The sequence below is a fragment of the Centruroides vittatus genome, unplaced genomic scaffold (assembly GCF_030686945.1).
Source record: "Centruroides vittatus isolate TY-2023 unplaced genomic scaffold, ASM3068694v2 contig_18, whole genome shotgun sequence".
NCBI classification, from domain to species: Eukaryota; Metazoa; Arthropoda; class Arachnida; order Scorpiones; family Buthidae; genus Centruroides; species Centruroides vittatus.
In genome coordinates this window covers 3,600,219-3,616,348 of record NW_027121101.1, presented here as the reverse complement: position 1 = coordinate 3,616,348, position 16,130 = coordinate 3,600,219, and the positions used below count along the sequence as shown (strand labels likewise).

Below are 16,130 nucleotides of genomic sequence, written 5' to 3'. Positions count from 1 at the left end.
GTAGTGTGGTAGTAAGTGAGTGTTTACATAATTTAGTGTTTTTCCTACTTTCTTTGACGTGTTGATTTTTGGTATTCGTGGTCGTTGTGTGGGATCTGTACCTGTATATTTAGTGAGTGTTTCCTGAAATATAAGTGAGAGCGTATTAACTAAATCCAAGTCTATGTTATCAGTGATGGATGAGGAAGTGTCTGTAGTATCATTAGTGGTAATTGTTGTATGTGTGTTATTATCAATGCTTGTTGCTGGATTATCCTGACAGGTTACATGATCTTCATTAATGTTAGATGTTTCTGTCTGTTGATGTATTTGATCAGCAACCTGTTGTTTGATAAGTTCAAGTGTTGTTTGTGGAATAAGGTTGTTGTGTATAATTGTTCTTTTTTGATCAACAACCCTTTGTTCGGTGACAGTGAGATGAGGATACTGTTGCGTGAATCTATGGTGTAGTTGTTGTCTGTATGCTGTCATGTTTGTTTCGAGTTTTGTGATGGTGTAATAAGTACGGATGATAAACTCGTTCATTTCTACTGTCCATTTCATCCGTTGGCGTGGTTTTCCGGCCTTTGTGGTCTGTGGATGCATTGCCACAGAAACACCAAGGCTGGGTTGGTTCCTCACATCTGTTGAGGGCATTGCAGTAGCCATGCTTGGGCCGGTGCTGCTTTCGCCACCGGTAACCAAGGGAGACTGTGACCTATTTTTCGAACGTGAGCCTCTGCCTAACCCACGAACGCGGACCTTGTTAACCCGGGCGACGTCCGAGCCGGTATCACACTTTGATCTAGTTATTACCATGATGAATATCTCCACAGAATGTGGGCGTGGTCACTCTTAGCTTCATTTCTCCCATAGACTTACTGGCATGGGTGTCCCTACCAGGAGCTTATGCTCCAGCCTGCATTGCCCTATGATCAGTAAAATTACTGGGCTCTCCCACCACGACCAGGTGGTGACACGGGAGAGTTATTATTATTATTATTATTATTATTAATAATAATAATAGTACACAGCCACCAGTGTCAACCGAGTATAACCCACTACACCTAACATAATAATAATAATATAATAATAATAATAATGATATACATTATAGACATATCCATTCCAAACACTCACAATATACAAAAAGCATGCACTAGAAAAAATTAGCAAGTACACAGAACTCGCCCAGAAAATAAGGCATCTGTGGAGGATGGATAGGGTGCTTATTGTACCTGTTGTTCTCTCCTCTACAGGTGTGATACCACACACACACTACACAAACGCCTGGGAACATTACAATTGAATAGAAATACATACATCACACTACAGAAGGTCACTATATTGAATACATGTCACATTGTTAGGAAATTCCTGAATACAGACTCTGACACACTTATTTAATTTTAGTTTTGGTTGCTATGCCTTGACTCTGGTCCGGCATAGTACACAGCCATTGGTGTCAATCGAGTATAACCCACTAAACCCAACATAATAATAATAATAATTATTATTAGTGTTGCAGATATTATATAAAAATCTAAAAAGATATCATTTACATTAAACTAAAAAATGTAAAATATTGAATGCATTTTACACAGTATACTACTGTGATCAAAAAGTATCAAGAGGGTGCTGTCATCATTTAGTATGACTTTCATCGACATCCAGTAGCAATCTATGTCATCATCTATATTCATTTGCAAATAAATGTTTGCTTTGTGCATAAAGAATTTTTGCACCTGCGATTTTTCAAAATGTCTAGTGTAATTGAGCAAAGAACATGCATTAAATTTTGATTTTGTAATGGAATTATTGCAACAAAATCTTTTACAAAAATAATTTTGAAAATAATAAAGTTTACAAAAATAATTTAAATACGCGTAACATCTTTGCACATGTACCTTACTGTACAAGAAAGGCATGGATATTGAAACAGATTTAATGCAGGTGTTTTATCCATGCGTTCCTTGTGCAGTAAGGTGCATGCACAAAGATGTTACGTGTATTTAAATTATTTCTGTAACAAAATCATTGGAAATGTTGCAGAAAGCCTTTTGTGACAACAGTATCAATGACTAGAGTTTGAGTGGTACAAGATATTCAAGGAAGGCAAAGAACATGTCAAAGATGAACCCTGTTCTGGTAGACCATCCACTTCAACTGACAAACAACACATTGTTCAAGTCAGAGATTCGGTGCTCAATGTTTATCATTAATTATTAGAAACATTATTGAGCATGTTCCAGTATCATTTGGATTTTGTCAAGCAATTGTAAAAGATCATTTGGGCTTGTGGTGCATAACTTCTCAAGTCATCCTGGAAACATTGAATTTTTTCAAAAAAACATATTCAAGTGGCTGAAAAAATGTGTTTTCCAGGCAAATCATTCTTAAAATGCATCATTACAGGTGATGAAACATAGATTTGTGCTTTTGACACTAAAACAGTTCAACAATTGAATGAATGACATTCTAAAGGTGAAGCAATGAAAAGACCACATCAAGGTCAGGTCAAAAATCAAGATCATGTTGACTGTTTCGGTCAACATCATCTTTGATTCTCGCGATAATGTGCATCATGAATTCCTTCCAACTGACCAAATAATCAACAAAGATTATTATCTGAACATTTTGCATCATTTGTGTAAAGCAATTCATAGAAAACAACCCGATTTAAGGCAAAAAATGCTATGAATTTTGCACCATGATAACATACCTGCTCACAATGCTCTTGCTGTTCATGATCTTTTGGCCAAAAATTTAGTAAACACGGTCCTGCAAGCTCTGCATTTATCCAATACGGCACTGTGTAATTTTTTTACTTTTCCTTGATTAAAATTTCTGCTTTGTGGTCATCATTTTGAGTTGATTGATGCCATAAAAGAAAATTTGTTGAGAGTCCTGGTGGAGTTTCATGAAAACAACTTCAAAGCATGTTCTAAGGATTGGAAAAGTTTGTCCCAAGAGCATTGCAGTGGGAGTGGTTTATAGTTTGAAGGGAATAAAATAAATTTTGATGAATAAATTCAAATCTTGCATTTTATTGAACCATTCCCAATACTTTTTGATCACAGGATTATGAATTTCATGTTTAAAAAGTTTGACTGACAGAATATAAATATAATAGTTGTTAAAGGAGCTGCTTTGTTTGAACCACAACTACAACAGATTGTTGTTTTTTTGGATATAGAACAAATGCAATTTAAAATCACTGAAGATGGAGTGTGTGTCCTGAAAATATTGTTTTCATTTCACAATTTTGGATTATTTCATGAACTTTTTGGAGATTCGTTTGAATTTTGATTGTCATTTGTTAGCTTTATAACAAATATCACTAAATTTTAGTCTATAAAAATTAGTCCAGTATAATATTAAATTCTTTTTTAATTTAATTATGAAATTATTTGAAAATCAGAATATACTTATTAGCGCACAAAAAAATTAAATGTTAAATGAATAAAATTTTTCTCAATTATAATAATGAATAATTCTTAAGAAAAATTAAAAAATAATAAAAAAATTTAAAGACAAAAATATTCTGTTTTTTCATCAGCTATATACAATCAACGATAAGCGGTCATTATAGGCCAGAAGGACCAAGCTCCACCAATAATTTTACTAAACAAAAATGGAAAAAAATGAAAAGCAAACATCATAATCATGAATTACTGAATCAATAAAAGAAATATAAACTGCAAAGGATTGTAAAGTATGTAAGATTTGTAACTGTATGTAAGATTGTAAAAAACATTTTACAATCTTACATACAATTAGGCAATTAAAAGTACACTAGAAACAGGACCTGACAGAGCTGGCCTGAATGCTCTGTAAACTTATACATATTCAACCAGTGTGCCAATTATCATCAACTAACAGCAACAGTGCACACTCCTACATCTAACATTAACTTGGGCTATTTATCTGAAGTCCAGTCCCAAGTAAGATAGAATGTGATAAAAATAATTTTTCACAAAAAGATATTTTTTTATAACAATTATTTAGATTATAAAAAATCCAGCAACAAGTTGCTTAACTTTCCCTAACAATGTTTGGTGGTGCTATCATCTGTTATATTTATTTTATTTTTAAAAACTTTTATATTTTTAATTATTATAAAATGACAAAGAAAAACTTAATTTTGAGGGTAGGGATGGGTTTTATAAAAAATTGTAAATGTGAATAACAAGTAAAATAGGGCTAAAAGCATTTTCTGTAACAAAGTATAAATTAATTAAAATATCTATAACCGTGAGGGAGATAATAATAGGGCTTATCACACTAATGATAATGGGCACAAACGCTCAAGAATCAAAGTAAAAACATTTAATAAAACAAAAACGGGATGTACAAAAGAATAGAAACCAAAAAATCCAAAATGCATTTCAGACTATTTTCCAATAGAAAATAGTCCCTCATCAGCTGGTTAACAAAAGGTTTTAGTATACTTAAGAATTATACTTAAAAAATTATACAAGGTGAAAGAATAAATTTAAAATTAAACTAAAAATATGCCTAAAGCTATACAATAAAGATGAAAATGTCACCATGATAGTATGAGCAGTAAGCAATATCAATGTAGACAGGAGTAATATTTCTTCTTAACGTTGTATGGTAACTTGACGAACAGGATGCTGATACAAAACAGTTATGAATTAGCTGGATTATTGGTTACAGTTATGAACTAATGTTACATATCATGGCGACATTTTCATCTTTATTGTATAGCTTTAGGCATATTTTTAGTTTAATTTTAAATTTATTCTTTCACCTTGTATAAGTTTTAAGTATAATTCTTAAGTATACTAACACCTTTTGTTAACCAACTGATGAGGGACTATTTTCTATTGGAAAATAGTCCGAAATGCATTTTGGATTTTTCGGTTTCTATACTTTTGTAATCATCTTATTGTTCACCCTGTTTGTTTTATTAAATGTTTTTACTTTGATTCTTGAGCATTTGTGCCCATTATCATTGGTGTGATAAGCCCTACTATTATCTGCCTCACGGTTATAGATATTTTAATTAATTTAAGTAAAATTGTCATTAAGTCCAACCCTACTCAAGATATGACCCCCTCCCTTGACCTTTAACCACCAAATTTAATATCAATCCCCCTAATTCACAACCTCCCTGCAAAATTTCAGAAATTTTCAACAAAAAGCACAGCAATTATTAAACTTCAAAGAGGGTAAACAAAATTGTGTTCCCCACACACACACTACAGAAATTATCCCTGGATTTTTTTTTGCATTTCTCAAAATTTCAAGGTCCTGAATTTAAAAATGTAAAATTCCTGCAGGGTGCAAAAGTAGGTATGCAGTTGAGAATCTGAGAAATACAAATGTTCGGTGTTCATTATTAATATTTTTATTATCTTTTATTAGTTTGTATTCCTTATTTGCGATTTAATTTTCACCTAAAAATAAATGTTTTTTCTTCCTATTTTCTCCCTGTATGTTTTTTTTTCTCATAACAACTGTATACCTACTTTTACACCCCCCGTATAAATAACAGAGCTGGAAAGTAAAAAGTAAAACAATTTATTCATCAAAATGCATTTTTGTCAGTGAATAATTTGGTTTGATAAAATTGTGTGGTCCAGTCCATTATCCTCTAATGATCAATTACCCTTGATTATTGTATTCTATCATACTTGGGGTTAAGCCTCAGATAAATAGTGCAAGACAATATTAGACATAGGAATACAACTGTTACTGCTAGTTGCCACTAGTATGTACAGTACACAAGAGTGCCAATTAGTGCCAATTAATTAATGGTAATTGCATATGTGTTAATTTACAGAGCATTGAGAACTCTGTCAGGGCCAATTTCCAGTGTACTTTCAGTTGCTTAACTGAAGTAGGGATCATTGTACATTTTACAATATTTTGCAGCTTATATTTTTTTACTGATTCAGTAATTCATAATTATAATATTCATTTGTTTTCATCTTTTCCATTTTATTTTGCAATTTATAAATATACATTAAATTATTTGTTTATGCATGGTTATACTTATTTTATTGGAATTTATTTATTGGATTATTTCAATTTTAAATGCTGCTTAAAAGTTGTCATCATTTTTCATTGTTGTTCATTTTACAAAATTATAAATGCTAGGCCTGTGCACAGGATTTTTAAGAAGGTGGGGTTTTAAAAACATCATATTGTAAAAATTAATAAATTACATAATGAAAAATTATAGTAACAGAGTATACAGAGTAACACAATACAGTAGACTAAGAAAGAATTGAACAGATATAAAATAAATAGAAAATTAAATAAAAAATAATGTAATTCTTCCCAAATGGAGAGTTAAACCTCTAAAACCCACATGTACTGGTACTTGACTTAATTGATACTAATGCTTACTGTAATTGCATATTTTAAGGTTTTCATCATTGTATTCTTCATAACTTTGCTGATTAATACTGTAAACCTGTATAAACAAATAAATAAACCATGCAAAACCAGGCATGTTTGTTTGTTTTTATTTACATTAAGATTTTATTATTAATAACCTAAGTAATATTTTTTTAACCTAGCCCCAACACTCAGGATCCATGAGATGCCGCTGCAATGTATTAAAATGAAATTGATACAATTTATTTCAATGAAAATAAATGTTTAGTAAATGATTTTATATTAAATAGACTCATAAGTGTTAGAAATAAAAATATTAGATACTAATTTAAAATTATATAATAAGAATACTTACAGGAATTTTAACACCTAATAGTTCAGCATTTGTTATAATTGACTGTAATTCTCGTAATCCTTGTTTTGCTAATGCTGCTGCCTAGATAATAATAATTCTAACAATTAATAAATTAAAAAATTATCAAACTAATCTTAATTATTTTTATTATGAATTTATTATTACTAAAAATTACTAATTACTAAATATCAACACACACACTGACACGTAAATCAAGAAAAATTACTTACTTGATTTTTTCTGTTCAATATTGAATTAAAATGACTTTCAACCTTTGAATGTGATTCTTTTAATTCAATGTAATGACAAAATGAACTAACAGATTGTTCTCCCAATCCAATATCAACAAGTTTATTTTGCATTTGAAATCTGTTGAAGTTTTCTTTCTATATAAAAATGAATAAATATATGTAAAATTAAAGAAAATTAATATAAAAGAAAATCACTGAAAAGAATTATAGATATTACCTTATTATCAGAAATAACTTTATAAACTGATTGATACTTTTCTTCTGGTATTCCACAATGCATAAATATTGCTTTTAGAAGGGATGCATGATTTATATGTATAGTATAATTACGAGACTGAAATAAATGTATTTATTTAATGTAATAACTAATGGTTAATACAACTATTAATCTACACTGAGAAAAATTAGATTATTTTAATGAAAATTTTTAGAGAAAAAACACTTCTAATAATAAATTTTTCATAAACGTTGTTTATTCTAAGAACTCCAATATACTGGTGAAAGGTTCCAAGATGAGTAGGATATTTACTTAATAGTTTCACATATAAAGATTGCTCTTATCTTGTTTATATATAAATATTTATTATATTTGATTCGAATGTCAAAATGGTAAAACTTTAATTATAGGCAGAGTAATTTAATTTTTAAAAAAAACCTAAATTTATGAAATTAAATCAAATAAAGTCTGAAAGTGCTAATCTTTATACATTATTCTTGAAAGAAAACAAAGAGTCAAAACTTTCAATAAAGTAACATTAATATCATCTGAAAATGCTTGTTTTTTTTGTATGAATAAAATTATTCTACAATTAAATATTTATAGTAAAATAAAAAAACAAACTAGCATAGAATCTCAAATTTTTTGAAGTTTTAAACTGTCCAACAGAAAATGAACTTTTCAAGTCATTTTTGATGAGTCAGTCTGACAGTTAAGACATCTGACTTGATAATTGATATGTTAGTAGACTATAAACTTTTTTTTATATTATATATATATTTTTTTTATTCAAATAAGACTATTTGATCATTAATCAATCCTAAACATTTACAGGTATCCCTTGATTAATGCAGTTAATTAATCCCTCAATGCTACCATGTATATCAAATTTCATTAATTAAATACAGAAGTAAATACAGTATTACATACAGAATACAGTACCTTGGTACTCGAGTGAACAATCACCACCCCTTAGAACAAATTTTCAGTTAATTACAAATATTTTTATATTAATAAATAAAAATAGCAAATTCACTAACACCTTATTTGCGGAGATAACCATATCTATGTTAAGTAAAGATGGCTGTTCAAGCCACGTTAATTAAAAACTTTTGCCTCACAAAAAGGAACTGCCATAATTAATTTCACACATTAATCAAAGGATACCTGTATTATATTAATAAATGAAAGTTAAACTTTAAAGGATCTAAGAAAGATATTCAGCTATTATGATCTTTTCCTTCTAAGATAAATGTTATAAAGATAAATGGATAATAATAGTTATACAAGGATTTGAATCTTTATTCAACCATCTCAATTAAGGTATCATCTACATATTGCAGATATAGCAGCAGATTATAGCCCCTCTTACTGTCCATTATGAACTTAAATTCCAAATTACACATGGTTAATTCTGCCAATAAAGCTGATAATCCATAAGGATGTCCTGTTTATGCAGGTAAAAATGTTTCTTGAAATGAAAGTAATTGCTGTTGATTATTAAGGAAAGGAATTAATCATGTATAATTTGGAATTGAAGATCTTTATAGCCTCTCTTACCATCCATTATCTGCTATTATATCTGCAGTATGTAGATGACACCTTAATTGTATGGAAAGACTCATATAATGATTTATTAATCTGAATATTATCATCCATTTATCCCTCTAACATTCATCTAAAAAGGCCATAGTAACTCAATATCCTCCTTAGATCTGTGTATACATAGAACACCCAGAAATTGTCTTTTCAGGTTTACCATAAGTTTAATCTGGTCCTTCGATTAAAGTTTAAAATTTTGTGCACATATATTTTTAAAATAACCTTATAGTTGTTGTATTTGTCTTTAAATTTTATATTAAGAAGTTTATAAATTGATTTTATTAATTCAGTTACCAAATTCCTTTATCAAATGTTTTAGTCTTGAAAAAACTGTTAAAGTAATCCTTAGAAAGAACTTTATTAAAAACAGCCAAACTTGAGTAATTAGAAATTCTCAAAATGTCTTAAAGTTCATTCTCACTCTTACTGGTTTCTGTATCATCAAAATAAAAAATTAAAAATAAATCACATTCTTCAATAAAATGGTCAGATTTCCAATTGTTCAATGCTTAAAATATGTTTAACTGTGTTTCTCCAATTAGAAGTTGTAGCACTGAATGTTAATAGCTGATGATTGCAATTTCTAAGTAAGTTTAAATGACACATTTTTTGATTGAATCTATCTTTTTGCTTGTGTTCATATTAATTAATAGGATTCCAATCACAATGATAAGATAATTGTAAACAATATATCCTTGAGATTTTGCTAATTTTTTTTTATCTCAAACTTTCTTTTAATATCATTTGTGTCATGTGAATTTGCCTTGAGCATGTTTTAGAAGAACGAGTGATTTCTTTTCTATTTAACAATGCTATCATTTCACTTCAAGAAGTTGTTGATCTTTTTCTAATTGTTTTTGAATAATAAGGAGTATTATAACTATTACATTTTTCTGGAATATCTGGCAATAAATGTTCAAACTGTATACAAAAACAATTATTATTCCTTTCATTGTAATAATTAGTAAAGTTTATTTTAAACACATACTAAAACTAAATGACAAACTTTAATGTTAGGAATTTGAAACCACAAATAGAAGTACTATTCTACTACTAAAAGTTTGTCAATATTAGAAGTAACTTTCTTTTGGCAATAATCCTTTTGATTCCATGCAGATATAGGAGTAGATTTTGTTGTTTCATCAATACTATGTCAATAAAGTAAAGTTTGGTGACTAAAATAATTATACACATTTTAAATGATAACCTTAGCTAGACTGTGCAATACTTTGCCTTGTTTACACACGACAGCACTTCTTTCCACCACTTTACTTCATTAATAAATCAAAATCATTAGCAAAGTAAAGTATGAATTTAATGAAGTGAAATAAATCAAATTGGAAACTCTACAGTATAGAATTCTGTTTTATATTAATTAAAAGTAACATTAAAAAAATTTAAATGATGAAATAACTTTCAAGTTAGAAGACAGCAAATACTTTATTTTCATGTAATGTTTTATAAACAGATGAATAAAGTTTTATGAACAAAAAATTATCATTCAATTAGATGGCCCACCTGTTATAATCCATCAGGTTTTTACCATATAAAGTAGCTCATTGTTTGTAAAGCAATAGATACAATGGTGCCTCATACTTCAAATTTAATACATTCCAGGAGGCTGTTCAAACTCTGAATCATTTGAAGTCAAGCAATTCCCTTTTCCCTTTAGAAATAATGGAAAGTGAATGAATTCTTTCCCAGACCCTAAACAATACCAATTTCAAAAAGAAATTTTAAAAAGTAAATACACATAATGTAAGGTAAAAACAGCATAATTAAATGTCATAACAATAAACCAAACACAAAACAATAAATACATAAATAATGTATAATAAAATGAAAAATGCATTTACTTGTTGCACACGGTTGACTTTGGCATTCTAAACATGGCTGTTAGATCTGCCACACTTGTACTGCTTTCATACTTTCTGATAACTCCTTTTTTAACCCAAATTGTTGATACTACAACCTTTCCTTAGACTTCTTGTATGCCATGATTATTAAGTAAAGGTCATATTAGGGAAACAGATAGTTTTTTGAGTATTTTTAACAGCTGTTGTTACTTAACATAAATGCATGATTTAATTATATGCTGTGAAATTTAACACATTATTGCTAAGGTAAAATTGTATTCTTTGTTTAGAAGCTCATTTTAAACTTTGTAACTTGAATGTTTTCAAACAAAATGCAAAGAAAAAGGTCTTCAGATAAAAATCATATCAGCTTTTCAAAAACTCAAGCATAAAATGCTTGAGTTTTTGAAAAGATATAATGCTGTACAAACAATAAGAAAATTTCTAATGCATATGGGGAAAATTCTAAACTTCAGACATGTCATTTGGTTTAACAAGTTCCATTTGGGAAATTTTGTACTAAAGGATATATAACATATGGGGCACCAAAAAACTGTCAACAAAAAAATTGTAGGAAGGAATTATTAAAAATCAAATAATAAACAATACATATAAGGAAAGACAAAAAGAGTGGGAGCCAGAGATGACTCAGGAACATAACAGCTTGTATTTATGCTTTGAGCACATTTTTTCACTATGCGCACTGTTTAAATTCTGAAGCATTGAAGTATGAAATACCACTGTATAACAATATTTTTTAACAGTAGTGCCCAAACTACAGCTTAAATCAAATCCAGCTTGCAAACATTTGACACACCATTCACAAGCAATAAAAATAGGCCTATTTTGTGTATTTATGGAATATACAAAATATTTGTGGCCTACCCATTTACAACTTGTACACAATTCAACTTGCCAATCAAAAAGTTTAGGCACTATGTTTTACTCTCAAGAATACATAAAAAATAGTTTAATTCTTTAGTCTGTTCAACTTAGTATTATAGTAACAGTTTATGTTTAAAAACTATTGCAACAGCAATTATTGTATATTTCAACATTAACGTTAGCAACTCCATAATCTAAAGATGCTTGATTTGAAGATCAAGTCTTAAAATAATTAATTGCAATTAATCTGCAAATAAAATCCTATATTAAACCAAATTTTAAAAAACTTAATTTTTTAAATAAAATGCAATAAGTAAAATAGTAAATTAGCCTCATCATCAAGAAAACTGATTCCAATAAGTCGATTTTAATAATTTTTAAAATACTATTTAATCCAGATATGAAAATGCACTACTTACTTACTGAAGGTTCTGTTTAAGTATTTAATAGATAATTAAACACGTTTATGATAATAAGAAATATTATTTAAAAATATAAATATCATATTTAAAAAAGCTATAGTCTTACTGTTAGTTTATATTTTTAGAATGGAGCTATCTTACTTAACTTCCTCAGTTTTATAAAATTGATATTATGAGACAATATTTTCAATTGTAACATGAAATAATTACAAATTTATTTATATTGATCCAAATTAATCTACTACCCAATTCACCTTGGTTTATTTTATATTAATTTACACAATTATATAATTAAATGTATCAAATAATTAATTTTAAATTATTCATAAACTTTTGAATCAAAAATTTATTCATATTCCTACAGATAAACTATGAATTATATTTATTCAGAATTCAGTAGTAATGATGTACAATAGAATTATATAAAAAAATCATTGCCAGATGCATTTGATGTTTTTAATAATCAGACAATGAGTACTTAGGTTACAGTTAAGAAAACAATTCTTACAAATGTAAAAATGTATAAATTTTACATATTTAGTTTTTTATAGTCCTTAATAATACAATGCATTAAAATTTATTTCAGTATTGACCTTAAAGACCAACTAATAAAATAATTTGTTGAGAAAAAACAAAACAGTGTACAAACACAAATAATATGTAAACATTAAATTTTTAGACTTAAATTTAATGTTAAAAATATTTTATAAGTTATGTCTTCATTAGATAGTCATATCAAGTCAACAGATTATAAAAATTATGTAAAAAAAAAAAAATATATATAGAAATGTGAATAAAATCATAATATTCTGTAAAAACAGAAGAATTGCTAATTGTTTTTACAGAAAGATTATTTTTTTATATGATAAAATCTATTATGCAATTATATAATAAATGCAATACAAAAGAATGTTGAAAAAAAAAAATCAATTTGAAAAATCTTAACTAGCAAATTAATAATATATCAGTAATGTCAATTAATAATAAACTAATACTGATTATTGATATAAAAAAGTAACATAGCAACAACATATCTTACAGATATGTTTGTTATTTGTTTTAATCCAAAAGTTGTTATAATCTAAAATTAAAATTTTGCTGATTTGTTTTAAATTTTTAGTTTTCTTTAAGAATGTAATTTAATGATAAACACAGAAGATTTTTAATAAAATTTCCATTATAAATTTCAATAAAATCTGATGATAATTGTATGAAAACAGAATGTTCATGTTTTAAATTTATAATGTAAAAAAATTTGTTATATAATGATGTTTTATAATTTTTCAATACTAATCTAATTTATATAATATAAAAATACTATACTACCTGAAGCACAGATATTTCATTAATTATTTCATATATAACTTTCAACACTTCTGCATCAGGTAAATATCTAAAATATAATTGTATAATAATAGATTTATATAAATGTATTTAAATTACATAATTATATAAATTGAATTCTTAAATAATTACCCAGCAGGATTTGCAGTAACAATATCAAATGCACATTCATACAGTTCTCGTGGATGGTATCCAAACACTTTACGTTCGCGAAATACTTTACCTATTGTATATCGTTTGAGATTTATAATCTCTCTTCTTGCAACATAACGAGCAAATGGTACCTTTAAAAATTAATTTTCTGTGTGTCAAAAGATGATGATAATTATTAATAAGTTTTTTAATAAGAATGAAATTTACCCTGAAATCATGAGGAAGTGTAACTATTCCACCTCCATGATTCATGACATGTACACACAATTCATTATCTTTATACACAGTTGACTTTGGCATCAGTGTAGGAACTGGCCAATTTATTGCACCTATAAATCATCAAATGTTTTAAAATTTAAAAATCTTGTTTCTTTAAAGACTTAATTATCTTACCATGTCTTTCCATGATATTTGCAAGAATAGATATAACTTTTCTCATGGCTATAGATGACTGGCTCAAAGGTAACAGTTTTTGTAAATCCATATCATATGTTACATCTGAAGCAATACTTGTTTCTTGTTTAAAAAGTGTACTAATCATACGTTTATATTCTTTCCTTTGAGGATTATGTACTATATGCCTTAACATTTCATTTATTCGAGTTTCTTCCATTTGTGGAGGTGGCATATACTTAGATGCTAATAACTGACATGATGTTGGTCTTTTTGTAACATCGTGTTCAAGAAGCCATTTAATTAAATAAATCTTAATGGCATAAAGTGAAAAAAAAATCATCATAAGAGCTAGTTCAAATAAAAAAAAATTGTTAAATTTTAAATACCTGTTGTCCAGAAAGATATTCTTCAACGTCATTTGGAAAAATGACACCAGGAAGACGCAAATTGGCAAGTATTTTTACCCGTTCCATTCCAGTGGACAGTTTTGGATAACACATTTCAAAAAATATTATTCCCAGACTATAAATGTCAACTTTCTATAAATATATTTCAATTCAAAAATTAAAAGCTTTAATATTTAAGAGTAAAAATACCTTTTTTAATATTTTATTAAATAGAAAGTAACCTGATTATAACTTATTTTTGATGAAGCAACATTAATTAATTCAGGTGCCACATATAAAGCAGTCCCTACACGACCTGTTTTTGTATTATCTTCAAATTCTAAATGAGAATACTCATTAACATCTGATGCATGATTATCATTGATTGAACTGCATTCCAGAGTAGGAAGTGGCTAATATTAAAAACAAAATATTAATACACTTTTTGAATTTGAGGAAAAATATTCCTTAACTCAATTAAAAACATTAATTATTAAAATAAATTTACCTTTAATAAGATATCAGTTGTAGCTAGACCAAAATCTCCAATCTTAACCTGGTCATTGCAGTCTAAAAAAATATTTACAGGCTTTAAATCCCTATGTATCATTCCCTGTAAAAATAAACATTGCATAATAATCATCACAGAACTCAGAACTTTTTAGAAATTATAAATAATGCTTTAACTAAAAGTAAAATTATACTGAAAAATATTTTGATTTACTAGATTTAGATATTAGATACATTTTAATTTTGAGTATATTAGTATTTTCTGATTAAAATGCTAAAGTAAAAATCAATATATTCTCAATTTAAAAATATGAAAATATATTATATAATTGTGGCAGTAAATGGATACACAATAACTTTGAAAAGAAGTTGTATGCATAATGTATGATAAAAACATTCAGTCATGTATAATGAGTACAACAATCTACCAAATTTGTAAAGTGCTAATTAATTTAGAGAAAGTAATAAATATTTCCAATTAATATTAAGTTTATCACCAATTATTTTTGATTTTAACAATTAATCAGTTTAAAATTCATTAGATATTGTTATATTATTATTCATTAATTTTTATTTTAAAAATATTTGTGTATGAGTTTAAAAGAATCATAATCAGAAAAAAAGTCACAAAAAAGTGCAGTTCTAGATTATTTTGAATTTATCTGGAACTAAAGTAAAATTACAGGACCAGTTAAGCTGCATCAACAATTGCTAACTAAGGAAACTCACAAAGTCATAATGATGATACTCTTATAAAGACAATCATATATTTTTCCATAATTTCTAATGTGAGAATCAAACATATAAAAGGAAAACTCAAGGATGACCTCATCAGAAGCTAATATATGTCAACCTTCTGATCTGAGTGTGTGTCAACTTATGCTTTTTCAGAGTCAGTAGTGACCTTTCCTGGACTTTTAGTCACCTCTACAGTATTTGCTGCTTTGAATATGATGAGGAACAGTTGATTCCAGTCAGTCATCATCTGTTCTTTCAACTGTTCAGTTTAGTGTGTGTTTGTGCACCTCGTTTGGATTAGTGCTTTTCTGTATCCTCAGATTCCTCATCATCCCTCTACTTGCAGCTTTTTCTCCTGAACTGCTAATGAATGTGAAAGACTAAATTCCAATAATCCTCAACGGGAATTCTTGTTCCAACTTGTAAGATAATAAATATTTGTAATCTTTCTCTTCATGAAATGCAAATACTCTGTCATGTGTTGTACCAACTTTCATGTTTACTACACTTGAACATTTATTAGACAATTGTGTTGAGTGAAACACTTCCAACTGAATCTCTTCCTTTCCTACTCCATCATCTTACCCCTAGTCTCACATACGAGATCACATTATTGCTACCCAAAAAACGCTCAAACCTCATGTAATTGGCATAACCTACTTGGTGT

General features: G+C 27.9%; 1 protein-coding gene across 2 annotated transcripts in view; it reads right to left on the bottom strand.

The window, feature by feature from the left end:
• The window catches only part of Gcn2 (eukaryotic translation initiation factor 2 alpha kinase Gcn2), a 58,783-nt gene that overhangs the window by 8,434 nt on the left and 34,219 nt on the right, over positions 1 to 16,130 (bottom strand). For both annotated transcript variants that reach the window (XM_067263799.1, XM_067263800.1), the window contains exons 15-24: positions 14,724 to 14,828; positions 14,458 to 14,628; positions 14,216 to 14,368; positions 13,827 to 14,139; positions 13,641 to 13,762; positions 13,413 to 13,564; positions 13,263 to 13,329; positions 7,172 to 7,288; positions 6,934 to 7,089; positions 6,704 to 6,784 (exon numbers count right to left, since the gene is read on the bottom strand). In XM_067263799.1, the coding sequence (XP_067119900.1) occupies positions 6,704 to 6,784; positions 6,934 to 7,089; positions 7,172 to 7,288; positions 13,263 to 13,329; positions 13,413 to 13,564; positions 13,641 to 13,762; positions 13,827 to 14,139; positions 14,216 to 14,368; positions 14,458 to 14,628; positions 14,724 to 14,828 (1,437 nt within the window). The remainder of the gene's footprint in view (positions 1 to 6,703; positions 6,785 to 6,933; positions 7,090 to 7,171; positions 7,289 to 13,262; positions 13,330 to 13,412; positions 13,565 to 13,640; positions 13,763 to 13,826; positions 14,140 to 14,215; positions 14,369 to 14,457; positions 14,629 to 14,723; positions 14,829 to 16,130) is intronic.